The sequence below is a fragment of the Podarcis filfolensis genome (assembly GCF_964270895.1).
Source record: "Podarcis filfolensis genome assembly, chromosome: 2".
Lineage (NCBI taxonomy): Eukaryota > Metazoa > Chordata > Lepidosauria > Squamata > Lacertidae > Podarcis > Podarcis filfolensis.
In genome coordinates, this window is record NC_139605.1 from 82,308,697 (window position 1) to 82,333,265 (window position 24,569).

The 24,569-nt window shown below is 46.2% G+C and overlaps 1 protein-coding gene and 1 long non-coding RNA gene across 7 annotated transcripts in view; both read right to left on the reverse strand.

The window, feature by feature from the left end:
• The window catches only part of NOTCH3 (notch receptor 3), a 56,635-nt gene extending 47,783 nt beyond the window's left edge, over positions 1-8,852 (reverse strand). For 4 of the 6 annotated variants that reach the window (XR_014544553.1, XR_014544554.1, XM_083599074.1 and 1 more), the window contains exon 1: positions 8,508-8,782. Coding sequence is in view for 4 of the 6 variants with exons in the window: in XM_083599074.1 (XP_083455200.1) it covers positions 8,508-8,604 (97 nt within the window). In the remaining 2 variants the exon portion in view is untranslated. Of the gene's footprint in view, positions 1-8,507 lie in introns of all 6 variants that reach the window. The other 2 variants (XM_083599076.1, XM_083599073.1) reach the window with 2 other exon arrangements.
• Positions 8,853-13,492: 4,640 nt separating this feature from the next.
• On the reverse strand, positions 13,493-14,962 carry LOC310755289. The gene is made up of 2 exons (XR_014544284.1): positions 14,690-14,962; positions 13,493-14,460 (listed from the first exon to the last, which is right to left on the reverse strand). It is a non-coding gene; the product is annotated as an uncharacterized lncRNA (long non-coding RNA).
• Between the last annotated feature and the right edge of the window lie 9,607 nt (positions 14,963-24,569).

The window sequence follows — 24,569 nt, forward strand, 5'->3', positions numbered from 1 at the left end:
GTCTCACTGAATCTTTAGTGACATGTTGGCCCATGGTGCAATAGTGGGTTTTTAATCAAACATGTCTTGTAAGAAAGAAAGAAAAAACCCAGAGAATTTATCTTGTAAAGACACCCTTAAAGTTTCAAACATTTAAGACACTTTTAAAAGAATTTGGAGAAGTAAATGCTTCTCTGTCTCGGTGACCTCTGTTTCCTCAACAACAGCATCATTTCTCTCCAGATACAATTCGCTAATCAAGAAAAGCAACATTAGCTACACTCTGAAACCACAGATTTTTCATTGCACCGCATGCCTAGATATACTGTATAGTTGCAATGATGGTTTCATCATAACTAGTATAGCATGCTAACCATGATCTGATTGCTAGGACTAGTACCCATGTTTAATCTTTGTAAAGCAAAAAAGCAGTAACCCTTGACGACTGCAAGATCTGCTGTTCTTTCACAATTGTCTACTCTGGACCTTCCTGTTTAAAAACATAGGCCTCTGTAGTTCCCTGTGAATGCAGTTTGTGCAGCAAATTTATTAGCATGGAGCTTGATCTTTGGGCATTTCACAGGAGCCCAGCGTCTTGGGAATGAATGCACTACTGACTCACAGCTCATAAACCCCTTTTTGCACAAGTGTCAAGCCACCACACTTTATTTGGGGAACATTTTGTGCTTTGCAGGGCAGACATTGTTCCTAGATCTCCACCATAAGTGCACGCAGCAAATGCCTGAAGGAGACTCACATGCCTTGGAAGACACATGAAGATTAACCAACTGGAACTCCTTGGGTTCTGTCCATTCTGTATTCCATGTACAATCGTACCTTGGATCCCGAATGCCTTGCGAGTCAAACATTTTGGCTCATGAACGCCACAAACCCGGAAGTGAGTGTTCTGGATTGCGAACGTTCTTTGGAACCCGAACGTCTGACACGGCTTCCAATTGGTTGCAGGAGCTTCCTGCAGCCAATCGGAAGCCATGCCTTGGTTTCCGAACATTTTGGAAGTTGAACGGACTTCCGGAACAGATTCCATTTGACTTCCAAGGTACTACTGTACTTTCAGATGGACAATACAGTGTTCACTGCAAGAAATGCAGGAAGCAGTTAGGAGATCCCTGTGATGGTAAACTTGCAAATGTAACCTACCCAAAGAGCTATAACAGTTTACCTACTGACTTCTCATTCTGCAAGACCATCGTAAGTTGTTTCTTCAAGACAGAGGCAAGAATGAGGTGACAGTTGTATGGCAAGATTCTCCACGGCCCGCAAAAGACTCAAATTATACCATGAAGACCAGCATCATGTCCCTGATAAGGGAGGTAGACTAGGGTTTTTATCCCACCACAGTAGCTACGCCATAATATACAATCAAAACCATAATACTGTATCAATTACAGAGCAGGTCTTTTGAATTCTGGCCTACCCCTGACAACACATGATAGTTTATTCTACTATGACCTTGACATCAGGCTTGCCAAGTTCATCCCTTCACAGAACAGGATGCCCTTGAAATGTCTTAAGAAATATATCCTCCCAGGGCTTGGAAGTCCAAGGGTGCAAAACAACCCTTCCTCCAATGGAAATTCCCACTTTTAAAACCTATATTTCCCAGGAGGCCTTTGGCTTAAAACCAGGTCAGATATGTTGACACTAGCTGGGGCTGAAAGAATCTGACTTAAGGATAGTCAGGCTCTGTAATAAAGTTTGCAGTATGAGGAACACAGAGATGGAGCACATGCATTTCAATAGTATGAGGTCACCAAAGGGAGGAAAGGATGCTGTGGGACAAATGTCCCTGAAAGAGGCACTAATTCTTCCCAGCAGTGAGGTATGTATCCTGGGAAATTATTAATAGGACAATTTTCCAAATTAGTGTCATTTGGATACAATAATTTGCATCAGAAAACTTTCTGATGCCCTAGAGCAGGGATGGGGAACCTGCGGCTGTCTAAACGCTGCTGGTCTGAAACATCTATCATCCCAGGTCATGACTATGCTGGCTCATGGGACTTGGAGTCCAACAACATCTAGAGAGCCAAAGGCTCGCCATTCCTGCCCTATAAGAGTGATTTACTTTGACATGTTTATTTCACTTGTATTTAGTAAGCAAAGCTAAAAACTTTGAAATTGCCAAGTTTGCCTGATAGTTATTTGCAATTAGGATCCATTCAGTTACTAATGAACTTAAAACAACATAAAATTTTCTTCAGGGAAAAGGAAAAGCAGAGGAAAATTTTCAAACTAACAATCCAAGAAGATGTATTACCATATTAAATACACATGGAATTCCATTGCTTCATTTTCCTTTCAGAAGTGCAAGCACAGTTGGCTACCACGTCTCAATTAAAATTTGATAAGGGGTCCTCAGATCAGCTGAAGCTGACAGCTGAATCTGGCTTGCACCTCTCTACTTGGCCCTTCCTGAGTGTGAGCAAAGGCCCTGGAAGCCAGGATTCCTGAGTTCTGTTCCAAGCTCTAGATATGGGTGAAGTCAGGGAGGACCAGACTCTAGCGATTCAGCCAAACGTTCTGTCAACACAGGGCATTATATACATCATCTTCTGGAGCAAAATATCACCACTCAAAGAAGCTCCAACTTGGAAGTCTGCCTGCAAATTCATTCTTGGAGTTTGAAGCATTTCTAACACTTCCTTTAGGAAGAAAATTTTGCCTTGCTATGACCTCTGTTTGACATGGATAGCTATTCGAAGAACCCATTTCAAACCACCCAAGGGAGCATTGCATGCAATACAGAATGGGAAATCCAATCCCGCTTCTCACATTAACTGCTTGAACGATCTCCATGTGATTAAAGGAGGAGAGAGAGAGCCAGTGGTTTGGACCCACTGCTCCCTACCCCTTGATGCCAAACATTGAACATGGGTGTCTCTATGGCAGGAAAGTCTATGCATGCAGACCTCCTGGGCTTCCATGGAAGTCAGAACCCCGACCAGACCACAGTTGCTCCTCAGTCTAGGAGTCAGTGCCAATGTGGAGTGAATGGCTAGCTCAGAAAACTCAAACCTGGGGAACTCTTGGGGTTTCTCAGTGATCCAAAATGGCAGAGAAGCTTTGACACCTTGCCCACTGCTATCCACAAACTTCTTGGCCACAGGAAGTACTTAGTGCACCCTAAGGTATACTCTCTATTGATGTAGGTTGATGGTAAGGCTTAACAGACTTAGCCAATGCCCCCACATGAAGAGAACATGCACACTATGCTTTATATAGTGCTCAGGAGTTCCGTATCCATATCCTCAGGATATAAGTAAATGGAGAAAGTCTGTGCTAAATTCTGAAAGTTTGAAAACCACTCACTACCTCATGGCAATAAGTATGTATGTTACAAGCACTGCTTGCCTTTTTCAAACGAATCAAAACCTACAAAGCAACAGAGACAAAGAAAGAGTCCCAGAGAAAAACCTCCTGCAATTCCCCATCTTCTTTTAACATGCTGACAGCCCATGCCTTGGGTACCACCCACATATCTTGGTTACCATGTAGGGTGTGGTTGACTGATTCCAGGCCCCTATTGGCAGGCACATATAAACGGGTCTCGTTACTAACAAAAAAAGAAAGAAAGAAAATTCTGTGCCAAGGTATACAAAATTCTGAGCCAAGAAAAGCTGAAAATCATGACCGGGATAAATTATGCAAAATGAGAAAATTTGCGTGAGTTGCCTGTCTTGCATAATTTATTCTTAGTCAGAGGGAGGGAGAAACAGCTATGCGGGGCACCAAAGTCCTATTTCCTGAGCAATGGGAGCCCTACTCAGCCTCTCCCGGGTTACTGAAATGTTCCCAGGCGTTGCTGAGCTCTACTCATCACTGCAGCAGACATAGAAGATAGGAGCTTGCTTTAAAGAATGAGCACCAAGATTCACAGGAGGCAGAGTTCTGTACCCAATACCAAGCCTTCTGCTTGGACAAAATATACTCGGCCTGACTGCTAGGCTGGACCATTGGAAGCTGCCCATCTAGCTCAGTACTGTCTATGCTGGCTGGCAGAGGTTCGCATGGATGGCATTTCCAGCCCTACCTAGACATGCTGGGGATTGAATCAGGGACCTTCTGCATGTAAAACAGATGCTATACCACTGTGTTACGACTCTTCTATGTACCTGGGGACAGCAGTAGAAACACCCAGCAGAGGAAAGAAATGAGAGGAATTGGGCCCTTTGCTGCAAAAAAGTTACCACTGCATAGCCTAAGCACAATTCTGGCTTTTAAAAGGGGAAGGTTGAGTCACAACCACATCCAAACAGCAGGAGCAACAATATGCCCCTCTCCCTCACCATCCTCCTCCAGGCTCTCCAAAACAATGAAAAGGATAAGAGTTTACCATTGCTCTCAGTGCAAACGATGTGATCAACATTTGCACTTCTTCCCTATCTATTCTGACTTTTATCAACCCAAACTGAATGCAGGTGTGGTTAAGCAAGGTCCACAGCAGGCAACCCAATCCTGATTTCCTTAGACTGGTTACCTGTGCTTTTGAATACATTCTGCACAGAAGCATGGTGAACCAGGATCCATGCATATACAGTGGTACCTCGGGATAAGTACTTAATTCGTTCCGGAGGTCCGTACTTAACCTGAAACTCTTCTTAACCTGAAGGACCACTTTAGCTAATGGGGATGCTGCTGCTGCTGCTACGCCGCCGGAGCACGATTTCTGTTCTCATCCTGAAGCAAAGTTCTTAACCTGAAGCACTATTTCTGGGTTAGCGGAGTCTGTAACCTGAAGCGTATGTAACCCAAGGTACCACTGTAATGGGATTCGGATGCTGCTTTCAACCCACGCACATTCCATTGAGGCTAATAAAAAGGTAGTGTGGCTACCTGTTAGCGAGGAATCTGGCCCCCCAAAAGTGACTGAGTGCTGCAGGGCTGTGTGGAGGGGCTCCCAGGCTCTCTCCAGCTGCCTTTGTTAGCTGGCTAGCAATGTGGGCAGAATAAAGGGGCAGGGAGTTGAATGGCCAGCCGGCTGGCCCTGCTATTGCATCTGGAGGGGCTGCAGCAGGGAGGCAGCTGCTGTGTCTCAACAACTCTGTGCACAGACAGCTTCAGCTCACAGAATCTACAAAGGGGGTGGGAGGGTGAGGGGGGAGATTCCTCACTGTGTCCACACAAACACAAAGAAAGGCAGCAGGATTAGATGCTGCGTAGTCAGACATGGGCTCGGTACCATCAAGACTTAGGATACTCCCTTACACAGACACAACTGAAGGCAAGGAAACCTGTTGCAAAATGGAAAACACCAACTAAAAGCCCCAAGGGAAAGACCTCTGGATGATTACATTTATTCTTTCTAGAATTGACAAAAAAAACACACACACCCAGATTTGCACTTTTGCAGTCTCGCCATCCCCACAAGCTTAAAAAAAAGGAGGGGAAAGATTTCAGATACACACAGAGGGTGCCATTAATGACAAAGCTGTGTTACTATCAGATCTGGAAAACTGTGTAGGCAGGGAAGATTTCCTTCCCAATTCCAGAGGATGGGATGGGAGCATGTGCAAACTGGATTCAAATAATCAATTCCACCAATCTCCAGGTTCAATTTTGTACTGAAGTACATTAATTAACGGCAGAACTTGGCGCTTGTGTTTTTGGCAAAGCTTAGCACGTATTTAAATGCTCACATTTGAGTCCCTGCTCCTGCCAAATCAAACCACAAATTTCCATTTGAAATTTAGTAATGTTCACTTTTAGGCAATGGATTGCACCCGTTTTGGAAGGGAAAGGCTATGCCAGTTAAGAACGCTGCATATGTTACAAAATTCAGATGCAAAAAGAACAAAGACAAAACACATGTACAATGATCACACATGCAGATCTTTCATGTCATGGCATGTTGCATACATTTTCTGGGAAGCCAAGGCCAAATCACGGTGGGAAAACCTCATGTGTGCCCTATCATGTGAAGCAGCCCTTGGATGAGGGCTTCATCAAGTGAGGCACTTTCCTGCAGATCATCACATTGTTATCAGCGCAGCCAAGCAGAAAAGAAGGAACAGCTTTGGAAGAGACAAAATGTCTGGCTTGCAGACACTGCTATGGATGAGGCCTAAGTGTCTAGCCCTAAGGTTCATATGCATACTGTGGTAGAAAGCGGCCTGCTTTCTCTCTTACACAGGGCCCGTCCTACTAGGCAGGAGTCCCAACCCTTGCATGACCCTCATCTGATACAGCCCACACCTAAAAAGAAAGGAAGAAAAAAGACTGCATCCTGCCAATTCAAACTCAGAACACTCAACCAGAGTTGGCTCCTCACCCTGAACCTCCTACACTTTGAGGCCCTTCAGATGCTGTTCTGGGAAAGCTTAAGGACAGGGGTCCCAGTGCCTTTTGCACCATTTTGAATTCTCTAGAGCCATTAGAAATGTTCCCGTGTGGCTCAAAGCAGCAGCTCGGAGCCCTTGTCTGGCGCAAGACCGCCAGGGCTTCGGCAGCACTGCGGTGGAGTTGCTCAACCAAGAACAATGCCCTGTCTATGTCCAGCCAAGCAGCAAGCTGGCGGGGAGGGGAGGAGGGGATTCATATTCCCGGGCACCCACAATCCACAGCATCCCCGGCCTCCTGCGTTGGACGAGCCGCACATTCCCACGCACTGGAGCACCAGCTGGCCGGGAGCGTTCTAATAAGCAAGGCCGGCTTCCCCAAACCAGTCAGGTGGCTTCATGGGAGAGTGAAACCCAGGCTGAATAATAGCCCCACGTTCTATTTACCTTTCGCTGCAATTATCTCATCCCTGGCATACTGCTGCACGTTTCATAGGGCAAGCAAGTCACTGCACGACACCCAATTAAATCATCTTATCTCCCGTTTACATCACAGTATATTCCCAAGCGCACAAATGGGGGGAAAGCCGGCTTGGTGGGGGTGTGGGGGTGGGGAGGGAGAATTTCAAAGCAGACTGAGCCACTGCAACTCCCCAGAAGCATGGGAACTGGCTGGCCCAGTTGCTGAGCTGTGCACTCCCTAGCATGGCTCCAAGACGCGTTCCCAGTTTCACAGTCAGGGATCTGCAACTTCGAAGCCAGCCACAGACTTAGTTCCTTTGGGTAGGAAACAACAGTGCCATGCCAGGGCTATAGAACACACAGTGCGACAGCAGGATTGGCTCGAGAGGCACTTGGGCAGCTTCTTGGGAATAGCTTGCAGCAACAATAAAAGTTTGTGCATCCAGCAGAATGTGAAAGGGGAGGGCGCGCGAGGGGGCGACAGCTGCTACTACATCTGCCCAGATCATCAACACCCTTCCCTTTGCTATCCTGTACACACAATGCGCAGCAACAAAAGCTCTATCAAATTCAATGTCAGTGTGGGTGTAAAGCCTTCCAAGGAGGCCATTTCATGACAATCCCAAAGGAGAAAAAGGGAGGCGTGGGCGTCACCCCTTAACCCACAACCACCCCACTTACCAGCAAATCATTTCACACACACAAACCAGCACACAAGCTTGCTATACAAATATAAGTTCATGTATGTACCTCTTGCATATATTCCATGAGAGAGGACGAGTGTGCCTTGCACATGCAATGCATTTTATGCGTTTTTAAACATATGATCATGCGCACATTCACAGACAAACTCACATACACCAGTTGCACAATCAAGTGCACTAAATTCTCAATCCATGCCGTTTACCAAATGCATTTGCATGTCTGCACAACAGGCGTGTTAAACCAAACATTTATTTCCTCCTTTACGCTCTTACACAAACTCCAGGCTTTGGCAGAACCAAACTCCACAGCATACTCGGTTCAATAAAACCTCAATGGGATACCATAGAAAATTGAAAGCTTCTCCCTCCGACAGCCTGCCCGAGCAAGATTTGCTTTGCAAGGAGCCGAGAAAGAGAAACAGAGCGACGGCTACAGCGGAGCCCGAGAGAAGCCAGATCCGAAATCCACGCTCCGGTTTTTCCAGCCGCTCCGGGCTGGGAAGCTTAAACTGGCTGCCGAGAAACTTTACTTCAAGTAAATAAAAAGTGCAAGATTGTTTCCCCGCAGCTCAAATCAGTGCCGGCGAATTAGCACCCCCCGCCCGCCCGCCAATCCAGCCTAATCGCTCCCTCCCCTTCACACAATCGGTAATTAAACAAAGATCATTTATTTTCTTTGTGGCCCGTTCCGTAACCCTTTCCCCTTCCCTCCCCTTCTTCTGGCGTGGGGGGGGGGTGCGGAAGAAGAGAGAGAGAAAAGGACGGGGATCTAGCCGGGAACAAGGAAAATAACTTCAGGGGCCCCCCCCGCCCCACCCGCTGCCCGGACTGGAGGGAGGGAGATGGCGGCTCAAGGCACCGAGGAGCGCCAAGGGGACTCCGAGAGGCTCCGGCGAAGTTGCTTGAAAAGTTTGAAAAGAGGAAACGAAGAGGCCATGATCGAGCCCGGTCGAAGCGGCGAGGGCTTTCTTCCCACCCGTGCTAGGCTTAAGGAAGCCGGAGGGGCGAGCGCACCGTGTCCCGTCTCCCCCCACCCCCAAGACACCCCCGAGGTCCTCCTTACCTGCTCCCCGGGTCAGGCGCGTCAGCAGAGCGATGCCCAAAAGGCTGCAGCCCAGCCATGCCCGCCACGGGCCCCCGCGCCGGGACGCCAAGCCCATTCCCCCCTAAAGTCCTGTTGCCGCCCTATAGATCCATGGAAGGGGCCGCGCCGAGGCTCCAGCCAGACACCAGGACACCGAAAGCGCGGCGGCGGCAGCGGCAGCGGCGCCTCCTCCTCGCTCCCGGACCCTGGGAAACTTCTCGGAGTGCGAGCGGGGCGGGGCGACCCCGCTGCCCGGGGGCGGGGTCCGCACCCAGCCCGCCTGGCCTGGCTCGGCTCGGCTCCCACGCTCCCTCCTCCTCTCTCGCCACCCCCCTACTCGACACCCCCCACCGGCCCCTCCAGCCCGGGCGAGGATGGGGCGCAGGGAGAGGGAAAGGAGAGAGGGAGGGCAGCGTGGCGCCGCGCAGGATCCCGCAGGCGGGGAGATGCGCGCTCTCCTCGGTGGGGTCGACTTTGGCGGGATGGGTCTCTCCCGAAGTTGCCCCCTCCCCTTAGGCGCACATCTGGGCGCCTCTGGGGAAGCGGTGGGGCGGGGAGGCTTGTGGGTTGCTCCTTTGGCAGTCGAGGCCAATGTAGGCTTGCTGGGTTTCGGCCCAGCGAGGCGGATTATTTTTAGGATTTCGGAGGTGGGGGGGGCTGCAGGCGAGGGGGGAGAGAGGAGGGGGAAACTGCCGTGGAAGGCTTGGCTCGGGTTAGGCACTGTTGAGCCACCAGGCCTCCTCGCATTTTCCCACACACGAACTCTCCCGCGAACTCTCTCCAAACGTGACCAAAAAAGTTGCTGTTTTCTTCAACGTCCCAATTCCCCAAGGAGAGGGGAAAGTTTCCATCCTTCCCCCACGATGAGGGGTGGAGGCAGCGGCAGCAGCAGCAGCAGCCCAGAGCAACGTCTGCTTGTTTCCAGTGGCACAAACCCAGGAGCCGGGCCGTGTAGCTGGGCTAGGGCGGAGGGGAGGCACAAAGGAAAATCTAAACGCCTTTCCAGAAATTTCTTATTTCTGGATTCTCGAAGTGGGCAAAGAGCTTGCTGTTTGCTACGCAGATCTTTGACGACTAAGGAGCGAGGGTGGGGGCGGAGGGAGAAGAGCATTTAACATCCTAATGCAGTGGTTCCCAATTAGCTAATTACTGAGGACCCCCCACCCATTTGTGAATATTTTGATAACTCTCTGGTAGTTACCTCTGCAAAGCAATTTTGAACAAAATGTGGGGCAGCCCCTAACAAGCAAAGGATTTTAGGTACACTTAAAAAAAACACCTAAAATTTGTGATATTACCATGCAAAATTTGACAAAAATTTAGTTGGGGGAGAGGCAACTAAATTGCTTGGGTGCATTCTGTGGACCCCCAGGGGTCCCCATACCCTTAATTAGGAACCACTGTCCTAGTGGGTTCCAGATTTGTGTAGAGATTGTGCTGCATCACAGCATTTTCCTAAGCTGAATCTTCAAACTGGGCCCGAAAACTCTGGCATTATGATGCTGCTGCTGCTGTTCCAAATGTGTGCAGCCTTTTGATGGGATATACAGTAAACTGACATGAAATCATGGGGCGGGGGTAAGACTATTATAATGATTCTAGCTCGATCAATGGGTATGTGGATTGCCTGTTCAGTTCACGTAACAGCTATTAAAAAAAGGGTTTACCAAGCTGTTTTCATGCAAACGATCACTGGAACTCATTGCCACAGTATGTGGATCAAAGGGATAACAAGACCATTACAAGGATTCGATAAGCCAATGACTTGGAAGATAATCAGAACACAGAACCTTCTATCAAGAGACTAACATTCATCCAAAAAAGGGTAGAGTAGAACATAATCCTAGGCTGTGTACACATCATACATGTAAAACCCAAAGAATCCTGGGAACTGTAGTTCATTAAGGGTGCTGGGAATTGAGTAGTAAACTACAGTTACCAGGATTCTTTGGGGGAAGCCATGTGCTTTAATTGTCTGGTGTGTAGGCAGCCCTGGTCTCCAGTGGGACAGGATAACAGAGCACATTTGGCCCCTTTCAGTCTCCTTTATGCTCAGTTTGATTATGTTAGATGAATCAGTTTTTTCAAAGGAGGGCTTGGCTCCCTGCTCTACCACCAACACACTGTGTGACCTCACATGAATTAGTCAGCTTCTTTGGCTTTCTTCTTCCATACTCTAGCCATGCAAATAATGTCCCTGCCTTGCTTCACAGCAGCAAGAAGACCAGCACATCCAGACTGAGACTTCTGAGTGCCATGATGACAAAGCAGCCACACATCAGAGGAGAAGCCTCCCCTCCTTAGCCATGGGCAAACTCAGTTTCTATCATCAGCTTCCTGCTCTTGAAGTATTGGTTGCTGGCCTAAGGTCTACAGGACCTGCCCACAGCTGTAGCAGAAATCATCATCATCATCATCAAGCAATTAGTAGTACAGTACAGTGGTACCTCGGGTTAAGAACTTAATTCATTCTGGAAATCCGTTCTTAACCTGAAACTGTTCTTAACCTGAGGTACCACTTTAGCTAATGGGGCCTCCTGCTGCCGCCACGCGATTTCTGTTCTCATCCTGAAGCAAAGTTCTTAACCCGAGGTACTATTTTCTGGGTTAGTGGAGTCTGTAGCCTGAAGCATCTGTAGCCTGAAGCGTCTGTAACCCGAGGTACCACTGTACACTGTTCAGGTGTTCAAAATGGCTCATATACATTAACGCATGGACAGCTAAAACATACTTATACACCTTATGAAAATTTAGCTCTGAATCCTCATAAGGGTTCGAAAAATCCAAGGGGCAGGTCTATAAAATGACCATAGAACTACGGTTAGAGCGAACCAAGATTCACAACATTTGCGGTATGAGCTTTTGAGTTTTGTAGCACACTTCCTCAGACACAGGATGTTTGCTTTGTTCAATTTTTGTGTAACTTAAAATCTCGCACAATACATTGGACGCTCTTAATAAAAGTAGGGCATTTTGCTTCTGCTTGCAGCGTTTGAAAGCTTTCAGCCTTAGTAATTGTCTCACTTCCATCTGTCATGTCTGTCTGCTGAAATCCTCTGTGCCAGTGGGCTAAGGACGGGAGTAAGTTTTTGGTGCTCAAGTCTGAGGAGCGGTGGAACCAGTCTGAGCAAGCCAGGCCCATTCCCTGCTACAGGCAACTAACTCACATCTGGCTGCCTGGCTGCCTTCCATAGGAATGAGCAGAGATCTGGGGCCAGGGACTTTGAGGAATGTTCAGGCTGCCACTCTGCACACAGGGTTCCCACTCATCCTTTGCCAAGACTCTCTCCGAGGGGATGAGAAGCAGCAGATCACACATCCTCCCTCATTGCTGGGACTCTTGACCCACAGCTAGACCCTGAAACTAGGCCCTAGCCCTCCCCAAGCCCTGCATTACAATCCAGGCACCATTATTTCTCCCTTTCTCCCATCCCTTACAACGGCCTAGCAGACTTCAGGCATATCGGATCTACTTTGCTTTTTACTGGAAATCCCAAGATCCACCAACCAGAGCTAGATAGAAAAGACACACATTTAGAATTAAATAATTCTGAAACCAGGAATTTGCTCTGAGTACCAGACATAAACTAAGCTAACTGCCGTTCCACACAAAAGTCCTAATTGGACACCCCCTCCCCCAATTTCTTAATTACAGTGGTACCTCAGGTTACATTCGCTTCAGGTTACATACGCTTCAGGTTACAGACTCTGCTAACCCAGAAATAGTACCTCGGGTTAAGAACTTTGCTTCAGGATAAGAACAGAAATCGGGCTCCGGTGGCGTGGCAGCAGCAGGAGGCCCCATTAGCTAAAGTGGTGCTTCAGGTTAAGAACAGTTTCAGGTTAAGAACGGACCTCCGGAACGAATTAAGTAATTAACCTGAGGTACCACTGTATCTGCTGCGGTGTGAGATAGCCATTTTGTTGTTAAAGAACTGGGAATCAGAAATCCTTGCCCTACAATACAAAATGGCAGCATTGTTTTTATCCTCATTACATTGATTTTTCAAAATCAGACAAAATTGAGGCTGAGTGGAAATTGCTTCTGCTCTGCTTCTACCCTGTAACTGCTAGTTAGCATGTACATTTTAGCACCAACAAAATGGAAAGGGCCCTAGCTTCATGGTAGAGCATAAGCAAAAGGCCCCAGCTTCAGTCCCTGTTTTTGCCACTCAAAAGGATCAGGGTAGGCAGCAGGGGTGCCAACTTGAATTGCATAATTGATTACAAGACGTAGCATACAGACACCATTTGAATGGCACTGCCCATCTATTTTGGGGGCGGGGTGACCACACATGCACACAGAGGGTACCCTGCAACATTTTGTTGTAGGGTCCCACTTGCTACGTACTGTAACTTGGGACTCATGCTGTAGTAACTGGGCAGCTGCTTCACTGCATCCCTAGGTCTAGATCCTTTAGCTTGGAAGGTTGTTGGTAACAGTGCAGTAAAATGCATGTATTCCTTTAAGTGATTTTTATCCTACCCATCTCAGTTTGAGGTGGCTAACAACCCATTTAAAACAAAAATATGGTGAACATGCAGTGGTACAGGGGGAAGGATTTCGGCAAAGAATTACAGTGTTCACTGCACCATGAATTAATACCATGTGGGATTGCAGAAAGTGCAGAGACTTGGTCACAGGAGCCAGTTCTCAAAGCCAAGAAGCCGTGCGAGAAGGGTACCTTCTTAGTAAGGGAATGCAAGTCACATGTTGCCACTGTGTGAAATCACTTCTCACAGGTTTGTATTCGTGAGCAATGCAGCTCCTGACTTTGCTCTCTGTGTCTGACTCTATGCAGGTCCCTGATTCTCTGCCCCTGCCCCACCCCCCCACCCCACACAATGGCACCTGTATTTTTCCACTAATGAATTATAAGAAGAGTAGAAAGAGCATGTGCTGCTTTAATTAGGGGCCCTTTGAATGGGAGAAAATCAGGAGGAACAACACATCAAAATCTAAGTTAGAAGCTAGCTGTTTATGTTCTTGTCAAACAGGCCACCACTGATCAATGACAGAAAATACTTTAAAACTCAGTTGCTGTTTTTGTTTAACAAGTTGTTTGCTACCAGATCATCTGTAGAAGCGACAAAAGTTAGGCTAGGAGCAGAAAGAGATAATTACTGTGGTTCCTTGTCTCATGGGACACAAATTTCATCCCATGTTTACTAGCAACCTTGGCAATAGAATCAGGAATGTGTTGGTGGAATTTGCTGATGTCATAAAGCTGAGAATTTGAAATGCTGAGATCAATAATCCAAATGGAGATTGCAAAATTATACAGAGTGAATTGGCTGGCGTCATAGGCCTTGGATAAAATAAAAGGGGTGGCCTTAAGGTGCATCCTGCCCCACAGCAAGGTTGCAGTCTCAGTATGACCACCACCAAGGACTGACTTCTGAGTTGACATGTAAAAGAATACATCATTAGTCAATTCCATTTTGCCTTGCATCGTCTCTATACTAAGCAATTTACAGAAATTTCATACATTTGCAATTTCTACTCTCTACAGTTCTGCCTCAGATATTTATTTTCTGAATGAATAGTGGTGTGCACCTGGGCAGCCACAGACCCTTCCAAGTGTGTTGTGGCAGAAAAAGGGAGGTAGAACTTCAAAACGAGAAGCTGGGCCCTGGTATCATGATGTAGGCAGGCTTTAACTTCTGCTGAAATAAATTAGTGAGAGCCATTTCACACTTGCAGTGCTCAGAAGTAAACCTCACTGAGTTCAATGGGCTTACTTCAGTTAAGTGTGTACAGGTTTTCAACCTTATCGGGGCAAGAGTTTTCCATTTTTCTACTAAGTGCCTTCCAGCAAAACCCATTGATGTTAGAAAGGAAGACACATGCAGTGCACTATGTTTCCACACTTCACTAATTACAAAGAGCACTAGGAGACTTCCAGTGGCAGACAAGTAGCAAACTTATTTTCTGGATACAGTGGTACCTCAGGTTACATACGCTTCAGGTTACAGACTCCGCTAACCCAGAAATATTACCTCGGGTTAAGAACTTTGCTTCAGGGTGAGAACAGAAATCGTGCTCCGTCAGCGCGACAGCAGCGGGAAGCCCCATTAGCTAAAAGTGGTGCTTCAAGTTAAGAACAGTTTCAGGTTAAGAACAGACCTCTGGAACGAATTAAGTACTTAACCCGAGGTACCACTGTATTGTATGAATTGGCCCTAAAGAGAATAGAGAGAAAGGTGAAAATTCAACAATAGGGGAAGAGGAATGGGAAGTCTGTGCAGACAAACCAATAATTGGAACCCTTGTTCCTCTTTAAATAGTGCAAGCTCACACACAAACTGGGAAGTGGTGCATGCACTACAACAGACCGTGCTACAGACTGTGCAATTTCTTCTTGTGCAATCTTCCATTACTGCTCTCTCTCTCTCTCTCTCTCTCTCTCTCTCTCTCTCTCTCTCTTCTCTCGCACAAACAAACCCGCTGTCAATGACCCTAACGCTCCAATCTTCTAACACACTTACTTGGGGGTAAGTCCCATTGTACTCAGTGGGACTTCCTTCTGAGCAGGCAAGCATAAGTTGGTAGTATAAAAAGTGAAAGGTCATGTGTCCAGAGTGACTACAATAAATAGTTTGGCTACCTGCTATTATCTATTCAGTTTGAAAGGTCAAACAATAAGAGAGACCTGCAGGCACTGATCAGTCATAGAACTGGTGTAATCACAGGCAAGACAAATTAGATTTTCGGGTGTTACACATTTCCATGTGGAAGCAGAATGTATTGTTCAGTACCCTGGAAAAGACTGCTGGTTATAGAAGTAGCCAAAACTGGAAACAGAAAGGTTATAGAAGTAGCCAAAACTGGAAACAGAAAGTATTTCCAATTAAGTCTGATGCTGGCTGTGAAGAGTTGCAGGATAACATCACAGTATTAGGAAAGTGGTTCTCAAGCTTAGGAAGTGAGCCTTCCTGAATATGTGTAGGCAGTTGTCAGGTTCAAGTTTTTCCATCATAGCCCTGCAGATAAAGGTTGCCACCTTTTTTTACAGTGCTGCTGTTTCTGTACTTTTAATAGCTGCTGAGCACACTCGAAACTGCAGGTGAAACTTTCCCTGTCCCTTAATTTCCATGATGTTAGTTTTCTGACGCTTGTTGTTCTGCATGTCAGGCTGCTGCTAAAGGCACAGGAAAGGGGCAAGTTTATAAAAGGTGGCAGTGCCACTCCATACATTCCTTAGGCATTCCACCATTCACAATCTGGCCCACCACAGTCACCGCAAGGATGGATATCAAATGTTAATGCGCTGGCACTGGGGATCCCTGAATCAACCTTCTGTGTTTTGCAAGGTTGTTTTGTTTTTGTTTGGTTGCTTCACAAGTTTTCTTCTCTGCAAGCCCAGATGCAAGCCTAAATTTGCTTTGATCTTCCTGCCTCCAGGCCCAAGACAAGAATGAACATTGTCAGCTGAACAGGCTTTTGTTTTGCCTTACATGTTTGGAACATGGAAAGCTGCCTTATACCCAGTCAGACCACTGGTCCATCTAACCCAGGCTCCATCTGCACTATGCAGTTAAAGCAGTATCACACCTGAGGATAGCTCAGTCAGTAGAGCATGGGTCTCTTAATCTCAGGGCCCTGGGTTTGAGCCCCACGTTGGGCAAAAGATTCCCACATTGCAGAGTTGGACTAGATAATTCTATGATTCTGTGTCACTTCGAACAATCATGGTTTCTCCCCAAAGAATCCCAGGAATGATAGTTTGTCCTGAGAGTTGTTAGGAGACTAACAGAGCTACAATTTCCAGAGTGGTTTAGCAGCCAATACCTCTTCCCAGGGAACTCTGGGAACTGTGAGGGGAATGGAGGGCGGGGTCTCCTGACAACTCTCAGTACCCTTAACAAAGTCAATATTCTTTGGGGGAAGACATGACTATTTAAAGTGGTATGATACTGCTTTGAATGTATAGTGCAGATAGGGCCTTAGTATTGTCTGTTACCCTGATGCAGAAGCTTTCCTAGGTATCAGGTAGAAGTACCTTACAGAGTACCTGGAGATAATGGGGACATTTTGCATGCTAAGCATGTGCCCTTACACGTGCTAAATTATATTATGATTATTACATTTGTATACCACCCTATACCCATAGATTTCAGGGAGCTTCACAACATAAAATTCAAATATTGTTGTTGTTGTTTTGTCGTGTCCGACTCTTTGTGACCCCATGGACCAGAGCACGCCAGGCACTCCTGTCTTCCACTGCTTCCTACAGTTTGGTCAAACTCATGCTGGTAACTTCGAGAACACTGTCCAACCATCTCGTCCTCTGTTGTCCCCTTCTCCTTGTGCCCTCCATTTTTCCCAACAGCAGAGTCTTTTCCAGGGAGTCTTCTCTTCTCATGAGGTGGCCAAAGTATTGGAGCCTCAGTTTCAGGATCTGTCCTTCCAGTGAGCACTCAGGGCTGATTTCCTTAAGAATGGATACGTTTGATCTTCTTGCAGTCCATGGGACTCTCAAGAGTCTCCTCCAGCACCATAATTCAAAAGCATCAATTCTTCAGCGATCAGCCTTCTTTATGGTCCAGCTCTCACTTCCATACATCACTACTGGGAAAACCACAGTTTTAACTATACGGACCTTTGTCAGCAAAGTGATGTCTCTGCTTTTTAAGATGCTGTCTAGGTTTGTCATTGCTTTTCTTCCAAGAAGCAGACATCTTTTAATTTCGTGACTGCTGTCACCATCTGCAGTGATCATGGAACCCAAGAAAGTAAAATCTCTCACTGCCTCCATTTCTTCCCCTTCTATTTGCCAGGAGGTGATGGGACCAGTGGCCATTATCTTAGTTTTTTTTATGTTGAGCTTCAGACCATATTTTGCGCTCTCCTCTTTCATCCTCATTAAAAGGTTCTTTAATTCCTCCTCACTTTCTGCCATCAAGGTTGTGTCATCTGCATATCTGAGGTTGTTGAAATTCAAATATAAAAAAACACAAAATGCATAATAAAAACAAGAGAATAAATATCCTAACATATAGTCAAAAGAGAACATCTACAATGTTCCCTTTTGGCACATAAATATATAAGAAAATTGTGTTGTCATTTCTGTGGGTTGGAAACCACATTAAGTATAGCAAGATGCGAAGGCGGTATACAAATTAAAAATTAAATGACATATGCTCTGGGACCTGGAAAGCCCCACTGCTCCTTCAGATGGGTGTGAGTGAGCCCTCCCTTGCTCTTCCCAGGGTTTGAGCACACTGACCCCAACCAAGTTCATCTAGCTAATGTTTATTTCTCATATGGGCACAAGTGTGTGTCTTTCTTTTTGTTTTTCTCTCTGCATGACACACAAATTGTAAAGAGAAAAATGTTGGAGTCAAACATGTATCAAAGTCTTGCTCTCTAACCCTAAATTAATAACAAATGGTTGTGATGGCTCAGTGGAGCAAGGAAGGTCCAGCCTGAGCATTCAAAGATGTACTAGTTATCACTAAGTAGGATCCCAAGGTGAAAAGACAAAGTGTCACGCTACCTCTTAGAAAATTAGTGCAAGAAATTGGATTTGGTAACCTTCAGGCTGTATCTACAACCATCATGCTAAGTTTTTATTTTGGTGTGAGTGTGTTTTGCATAGCTAAGCTGGCAGGTGCTTACTGCTGAAATAGCAGAGATGTTGTATGTCAGCATATAAACTATTGGGCTTGAACTGGGCTCCCTGGCAGACCATTCATCTGGTATACACTGGAGTGATTTAAGACATTGTACTGTAGATGGTTTGACTCTAAAAATACAAATTCTGAACCAAGTTTATTCTTATTTTACATTTGTGATATACTGTGTAAATCAATAAAGTTTACATAGTTACTTTATTTGCAAACTTGTTTATTTTGATTGCAATGCTTGGATTATTGGAAAAAAACCACACCTTTCAACCTCTTGCGGCAGGGAAGAAGCAGGAGCGCATGGAGTGGGCAATGCAGGCGCATGGCAGAGGAACAAGGCCACGGCAGGGGCTTCAGGGAGCTGTGGCCATTCAGAAATGCCATCAAAACTCTCCTGTTTCCCTGAGCTTTTAGCAGGCATTCCTTTTCTTCCTTCGCAATCATGAAGGCTAGAAACTTTTTTTTGTTTTAACTGAAAGCTGATTCTCTGGAATCCCAGCCCTCTGCCAGATTGTAGATTCAAAGCTTCACAGAAGAGGACGTACAAAAGCACAGGAGAATACACACAGTACAGGTGCCCAGCTTTACCTTGCTGCGCTTCCTTACGGCAGGTGTTCCATAATGGCCACTAGTGCCAGCTTTTGTCCTCGGCAAACCCACATCCTCTCCCTCGACACCCTGCTATAGCGTGAGCTGTGTATGCTGACCAGCCTCAGCGGGTACCCTTCCCTTGGGGTACCCTTCCCTTTCGGCTCCTTCCAGGCTCTCAAGATCATTGACAGCCTCTCCCATCAATCTCACCTCCTGAATTCCTAGCTGTAAACCAACCGACCCATAATTCTTTTCCTTCGGTGGTTAAAACTGAGCAGAAGCAGGTCAAAAATGATGGAGTCCTTGTTTTATAGCACACAGTCATCACTGAACTCAAGATGGTCATGCAGTGTTCTGAGAATTTTGGGAAGACCTGTCACCCACTTGCGTCACTGCCTTTTCTCTCTGCTTCTTTCAAGCCCAGTCGCTGCCCTCTGCTTCCCCAGGCTTCCAGCTCAGATGCATCTGTTTATTTTCTTTGCCATTTGTACCAACAAGCAACCAGCTTCTCAGTGGAGGAAAGGAGTGCAGGTAGTCCGGGGGGGAGGGACACCTATCACGACTAGAAATGGCATAGAAAAGGAGAACATGAGCATTGGAGTTTGTGTGTGGAGTACCTAGGAGGACTCCAAAGGGCAGGCACTTGTGGATAAGAGGGTCTGGTCACAGCAGTGGCAAGCCTGGGCAGGCCTCAGCATGGGTGTGGCAGGTTATCATGGCTGGAGTACATGAAGGAGGCAGGCCGAGACCATGAACAGGTTCCTCTAAGTGCTCAAAACAAGTGAGTCAGGTACAAGCCCTACTCAGTCTGTTTGTGTGCATGTGCGCACATGCCCCGATATATATACTGGAACCCAAACCTGCTGAAAAGCCCATCTTGGGGGCGGGGACCCCTTCAACTTTCTAATCACAAAGTATTTGTGGTTCAGCTCATATTGGGGGGACAAGACACTTTGTGAATGACCAGGAACCCTCTGTGATTTGCTTCCCATCCTCCAGGAGTGAGTCCTAGCCTTGCAAAAAATAGGTGCTAGGACTCACCCTGAATGACGCTTAGCCCCAAGCAAGACCTGGTGGTGAAGAAAGAGACTTTGTCAACAGTTTCCAGGCATACTATGCCAGGTGTCGGACAAGGTACAGCAGACTTGAGGAAGGGAAGTTTTCGAGGCCCCATTCAAGTTCTCCTCATGCCTGGTATTGCATCTAACACCCTCTCCCCCACATGGTGGTCCCAGCTCAGCAGGGTTTTGGCTGGAGCCGCTGCAGCTGTTTCCCATTTCGACATGGATGAAAAAGATGCATCTTTCAACTTTAGATGCACTCCCCTCCCCACCACGCCTGGCTTCTAGCCCAAGCAAAGCCTGAAACCCTCCCCTCCACTTCCAGCATGCATACTTGTGAAACTATTCAGCTCTTTCCCAAATCAATGGCAGTTTAGTGGCAAGATAACTTACCTACAATTTGGCAAAGCACACAGTGACGGACTGACCGCTCTGCTAACTGTCAAAGGAAGCAGGGTTCTAAATCTTGGGATCAATTCCTTTGTCCAATTCACCACAGGAGCCAATCCATCAGGATGTAATCTATCTGGAGGGAGGTTGAAACTACACATACGGTAATCTTGGCAAACTGTAAATTGCCAAGATGATGTGTGGGCAAGGGGAAGGACTTGCGGGCGAATTTGGTGGGCAGCAGGAAGAAGCCAAATCCTTCCCCCTATTCTCCTCAGCAAACACCCCACCCCCAAAGCTATTTTTCTCCATAACCAGGCTTATTTCTGGTTTCAGGGAAATGATTTTTTTTTTAAATAGTTAAAAACCTAGGGAGGGGCCATTTGCAAGGGAGAGTTAGAATTTGGAGGAAGATTAAAGCATCTCCCCTCTCACTCACTAATCATCTGCAGATGCCCCCACCCACCCAATAGTGTGATGGGTTCAAAACCCTGCACTTCCCTTGTAATATGTTGGTCTGTCCTAAGGCTGGAGGAGTTCAGACCAGGGGATGGCGAACCTGCGACCCTCCAGAAGTTGTTTGGCTCCAGTTCACATCAGCCCCAGTCAGGATGGCCAATGGTCAGGGATGATGGGAGCCGTAGCTCAACAGCATCAGACAGCCACAGTTGAGCCACCCCAGGCATAAATGATGAATTTCTAGGAGTGTGGAAGAAATGTGCTTATACTTTTCACAAGTTTTAAAGGTATCTCTAAACAAAGTAGGGCAATTCCTGCTATACACAAGAACCAAGAGTTTCCAACTATTTCTTTCTTTATTCATTCATTACATTTATACCTCACTTTTCCTCCAAGGTGCCTGAGGTGGTGTGGCGTCCATGGTTTTCCCCCTCCCTTTTTATCCTGACAACAGTCTTATAAGGTAGGCCAGGATCAGTATCATGCAGTGAACTTTGTGGCTGAGTGGGGATCTGATCCAACATTCTAACTGCATGATTACCCACCATGCCATATACCCCTTGCCAGACATATATGGGGCTCACCAAGGGCTCAAGAAATCTCCTGTTTTTTTGTTGCTTTCCTGGGATTACAACCACCTGCCACATGTTTGTCATTTCTAGTGGGGTGTGTTTAGCTTACTGGAAAACCAAGTTGTGCAGACTTGACATTAAATATAGGAACAATAACAATAAAAGAAGTTGAGGCATGAAATAAGTTATCTGGAGGTTGTGGAATCTCGAGGAAATGTTGAACAGACCTCTAAAGGGGATGCTTTAGCCAAACCATACATGATGCACACTTTTGTGTTTCTTCCTTTTGGATTTTATTTTAGAAAAATCCTAAAAGGAACGATTGAACGGGATAGGAAAGGAGGGACTAATTAATCGACTCTTTCCTGCCATTTGTCAACTCAAAATCATCCCAGTGTTTTTCTCCCAGTAAAGGAAAAGACACCCAACCCTTATCTTTTCCCTAACTGGGTTGAAAACAGCTTGGAACAGGTGACCTTGAGCAGACAGGAAGGGGAAGGATTAAGTAACACACATACACATAGACACGCAAACCCCTTCACATCACTAGTCTTCCACTCCCAATTTCAACTTACTTTTACTTCAACCTACTCATTTATTTATTTTTTAAAAAACCAACAAGAAGTGGGAGGAAGAATCATGAAACTGCTTGTGGTGTAGTTTTGGCCTCCAAATAAAGGATATCCTGTAGAGATAGAACTAGATATAGCCCTTCCAAATCATACAATCATCATCCTCAGTGTAATTTGTCTGGACTCCAAAGCTATCCTGATTTTCTCTGCCCATGATGACATTGAGGATGTAACATGGGCCCAGCCTGTCTACCTTACATGCCTGAAATGGTCATATAACTCAAAAACATGGGCAAGAAATGTCTAGTCTGCAGGCCTAATTAGGCCCACAGGGCGTCCCATTGGGCCCATGAGGCTTCTTCCCCCAAGCTTCTCCCAGTTGCCCTATACCTGATGTCATACAACATGAGGTGTGAGGCAGATACAGACACAGTAGCAAAGGATCAGTCAGAAAGCAGCGCTTGCATTTGGTGTTTTAAATCTGGCACCAAATAAAAGACACACTTGGATCAGTTTTCAATTCAGCACCGAAGTTCATGATTGCAGTCAACGCCTGCCACAAGCTGGGCTTGCTGTCGGTGCTGAATTCAACACCGAAAGCAAGCCCCACTTTCAGCAGAGAAAGTGGCAGGAGATTTGGTTTTCGCAGCTGCAGTTTGCATGAGATCATCATTCTTCCTTCGAAGTGCAATTGCCTGGCATCATGTGATCATATGGCATCAACTGAGTGACAGGTGAGTGCCCCCACCCAACCGCCAAAATGAGCCCGCAGAGGTGGGCCACATGTAGGTCCAGCCTGCTAAATCAGATTCAGTATCCCACTGCCCACCGCCCGGGTACTTTTATGTTATGGTTCTGCAGTGGTGCTTCTGTTGCTTTTATCACACAGTGTCTGTTGCTTATTTTTTAAGTCATCTTTCTTCCCAAGCCCAGCCTTGAGCCTATCTTGTGGAAGATAGTGCCACTTTGGCGGCATAAATAGGCAGCTGGAGAATTCGCTCAGCCCACAGCTGACCCTTAGAAATGTGCCGTCTTGTAAGCTTCTTATCTCTCTCTCTGCTACACACAGGAAAACAGACTCCTCATCCACAAACATACACAGTGGGAAAGAACAGCATAATGTGGGCACAGCTGCAAGATGTTTTGTCCCTTCCACAGGACATGCACTTATCAGCCTGGGGAAAGTCAAGGGAAGGCCAAAAAACCCATCCGTTCATTGCAACTCCTCAGCTTTTAGATATTCCTGTTGTGGGTGAGACACACCCTTCTCCAGCTACGCTTAACAGAAGGGTAGCTGGGATTTCCATTGCCTTTCAAATCTTCCATTGTATTCCTCATGCTCTCTGCAGCTACCTCTTTTATTTGTGCCTCAATCCTACACCCCCCACAACCCACAGGCTTGTGCTACATAACCGCTTGTCCTGCCCGTTTTCCCTGGGCATCAAATTCCCATGCCCTTTGGAGGCCTCAGTCATAAGCAAACTCTTTTCCTCCAGCAGGAAGGAGGCACCAAGCTCTTACAGCCCTGCACTATGACATTCCCTTCTCCACAGAAGTGGCCTTAACCTGAGAAAATGTACAGCCACTGGCTATTTGAGGTGGCAGAATTGGGGCATCTATTTTATTATTAAGATAACAGGTGAACACAGGTCTTTTAATGACATATTCTTTGGGTGCTCCAGGTTTCACATCAAGCTCCCCCTTGCTGTGTTTTATGCCAGTTTTAAATTATTTTAGGTGCTGGTTTTAATTGGGGGGGGGAGTTGTTCCTGAGCTTTCTGATTTATGACTTTTTTGTTGATTCTTGTGTGGGATACTTAAAGTGCAGTCAAACCAACAATTCATGTTTTGCTAGATACATACAGCTCTGAAGCTCACAGAGGTTTCCTGTTAACTTGCTAGAGAGAACTCTGTGAGAGACATTCCCACTGTGCCGTAACAGGGGGGAGGTACAGTGTTACCTTGGGTTACAAACACCTCGGGTTACAAACACTTTGGGTTACAGACTCCGCTAACCCAGAAGTAATATCTTGGGTTAAGAACTTTACCTCAGGAGGAGAACACAAATTGCATGCTGGCAGTGCGGCAGCAGCGGGAGGCCCCATTAGCTAAAGTGGTACCTCAGGTTAAGAATGGTTTCAGGTTAAGAACGGACCTCCAGAACGAATTAAGTTCATAACCAGAGGTACCACTGTATCGTTATATATTCTCCCACCTGCCTGGGCACACCCTCTTCCTCACCAAACCAGCAATGTGAGACCATCTGCATATCTGAGCTCCAAGATCAGACTACATTTTAAGCTAGACTGAATTACCATTTTAAGTCTGCCTGTACAAAGCTGCTGTATCTTTTACTCTTCAACAAGTATTCTGAGTGAGTCAATGTTATTTTTATCTTTTACAAGACTACTTTGTGTGTTTGTTGTTTTAAGGGGTGGAAACCAGGAAAATCCAGCGTGCCTTAAAATCCTGGATTACTTAAAACTAGAAGGCTAAAACTAGCCTATCTAAGCTTCCCTTTTAAGCTGCAAAGGGATGGCACTCTACTGCGGAAGAAAAGCTATCTATTAAATAGCTATTCACATCCCAACATCTTGTAAGAGTATTTATTGCATGTTTTATTGATATTTAAACTGCCCAGAAAACTTAGTTGAATGAGCAATGTATAAATGAAATAAATAAAGCAATAAATAAAACACCTTATTTGAGGACATAAACATTGATGTCCTTTCTCTCCTGAGAAAAACTACAGTGGTACCTCGGGTT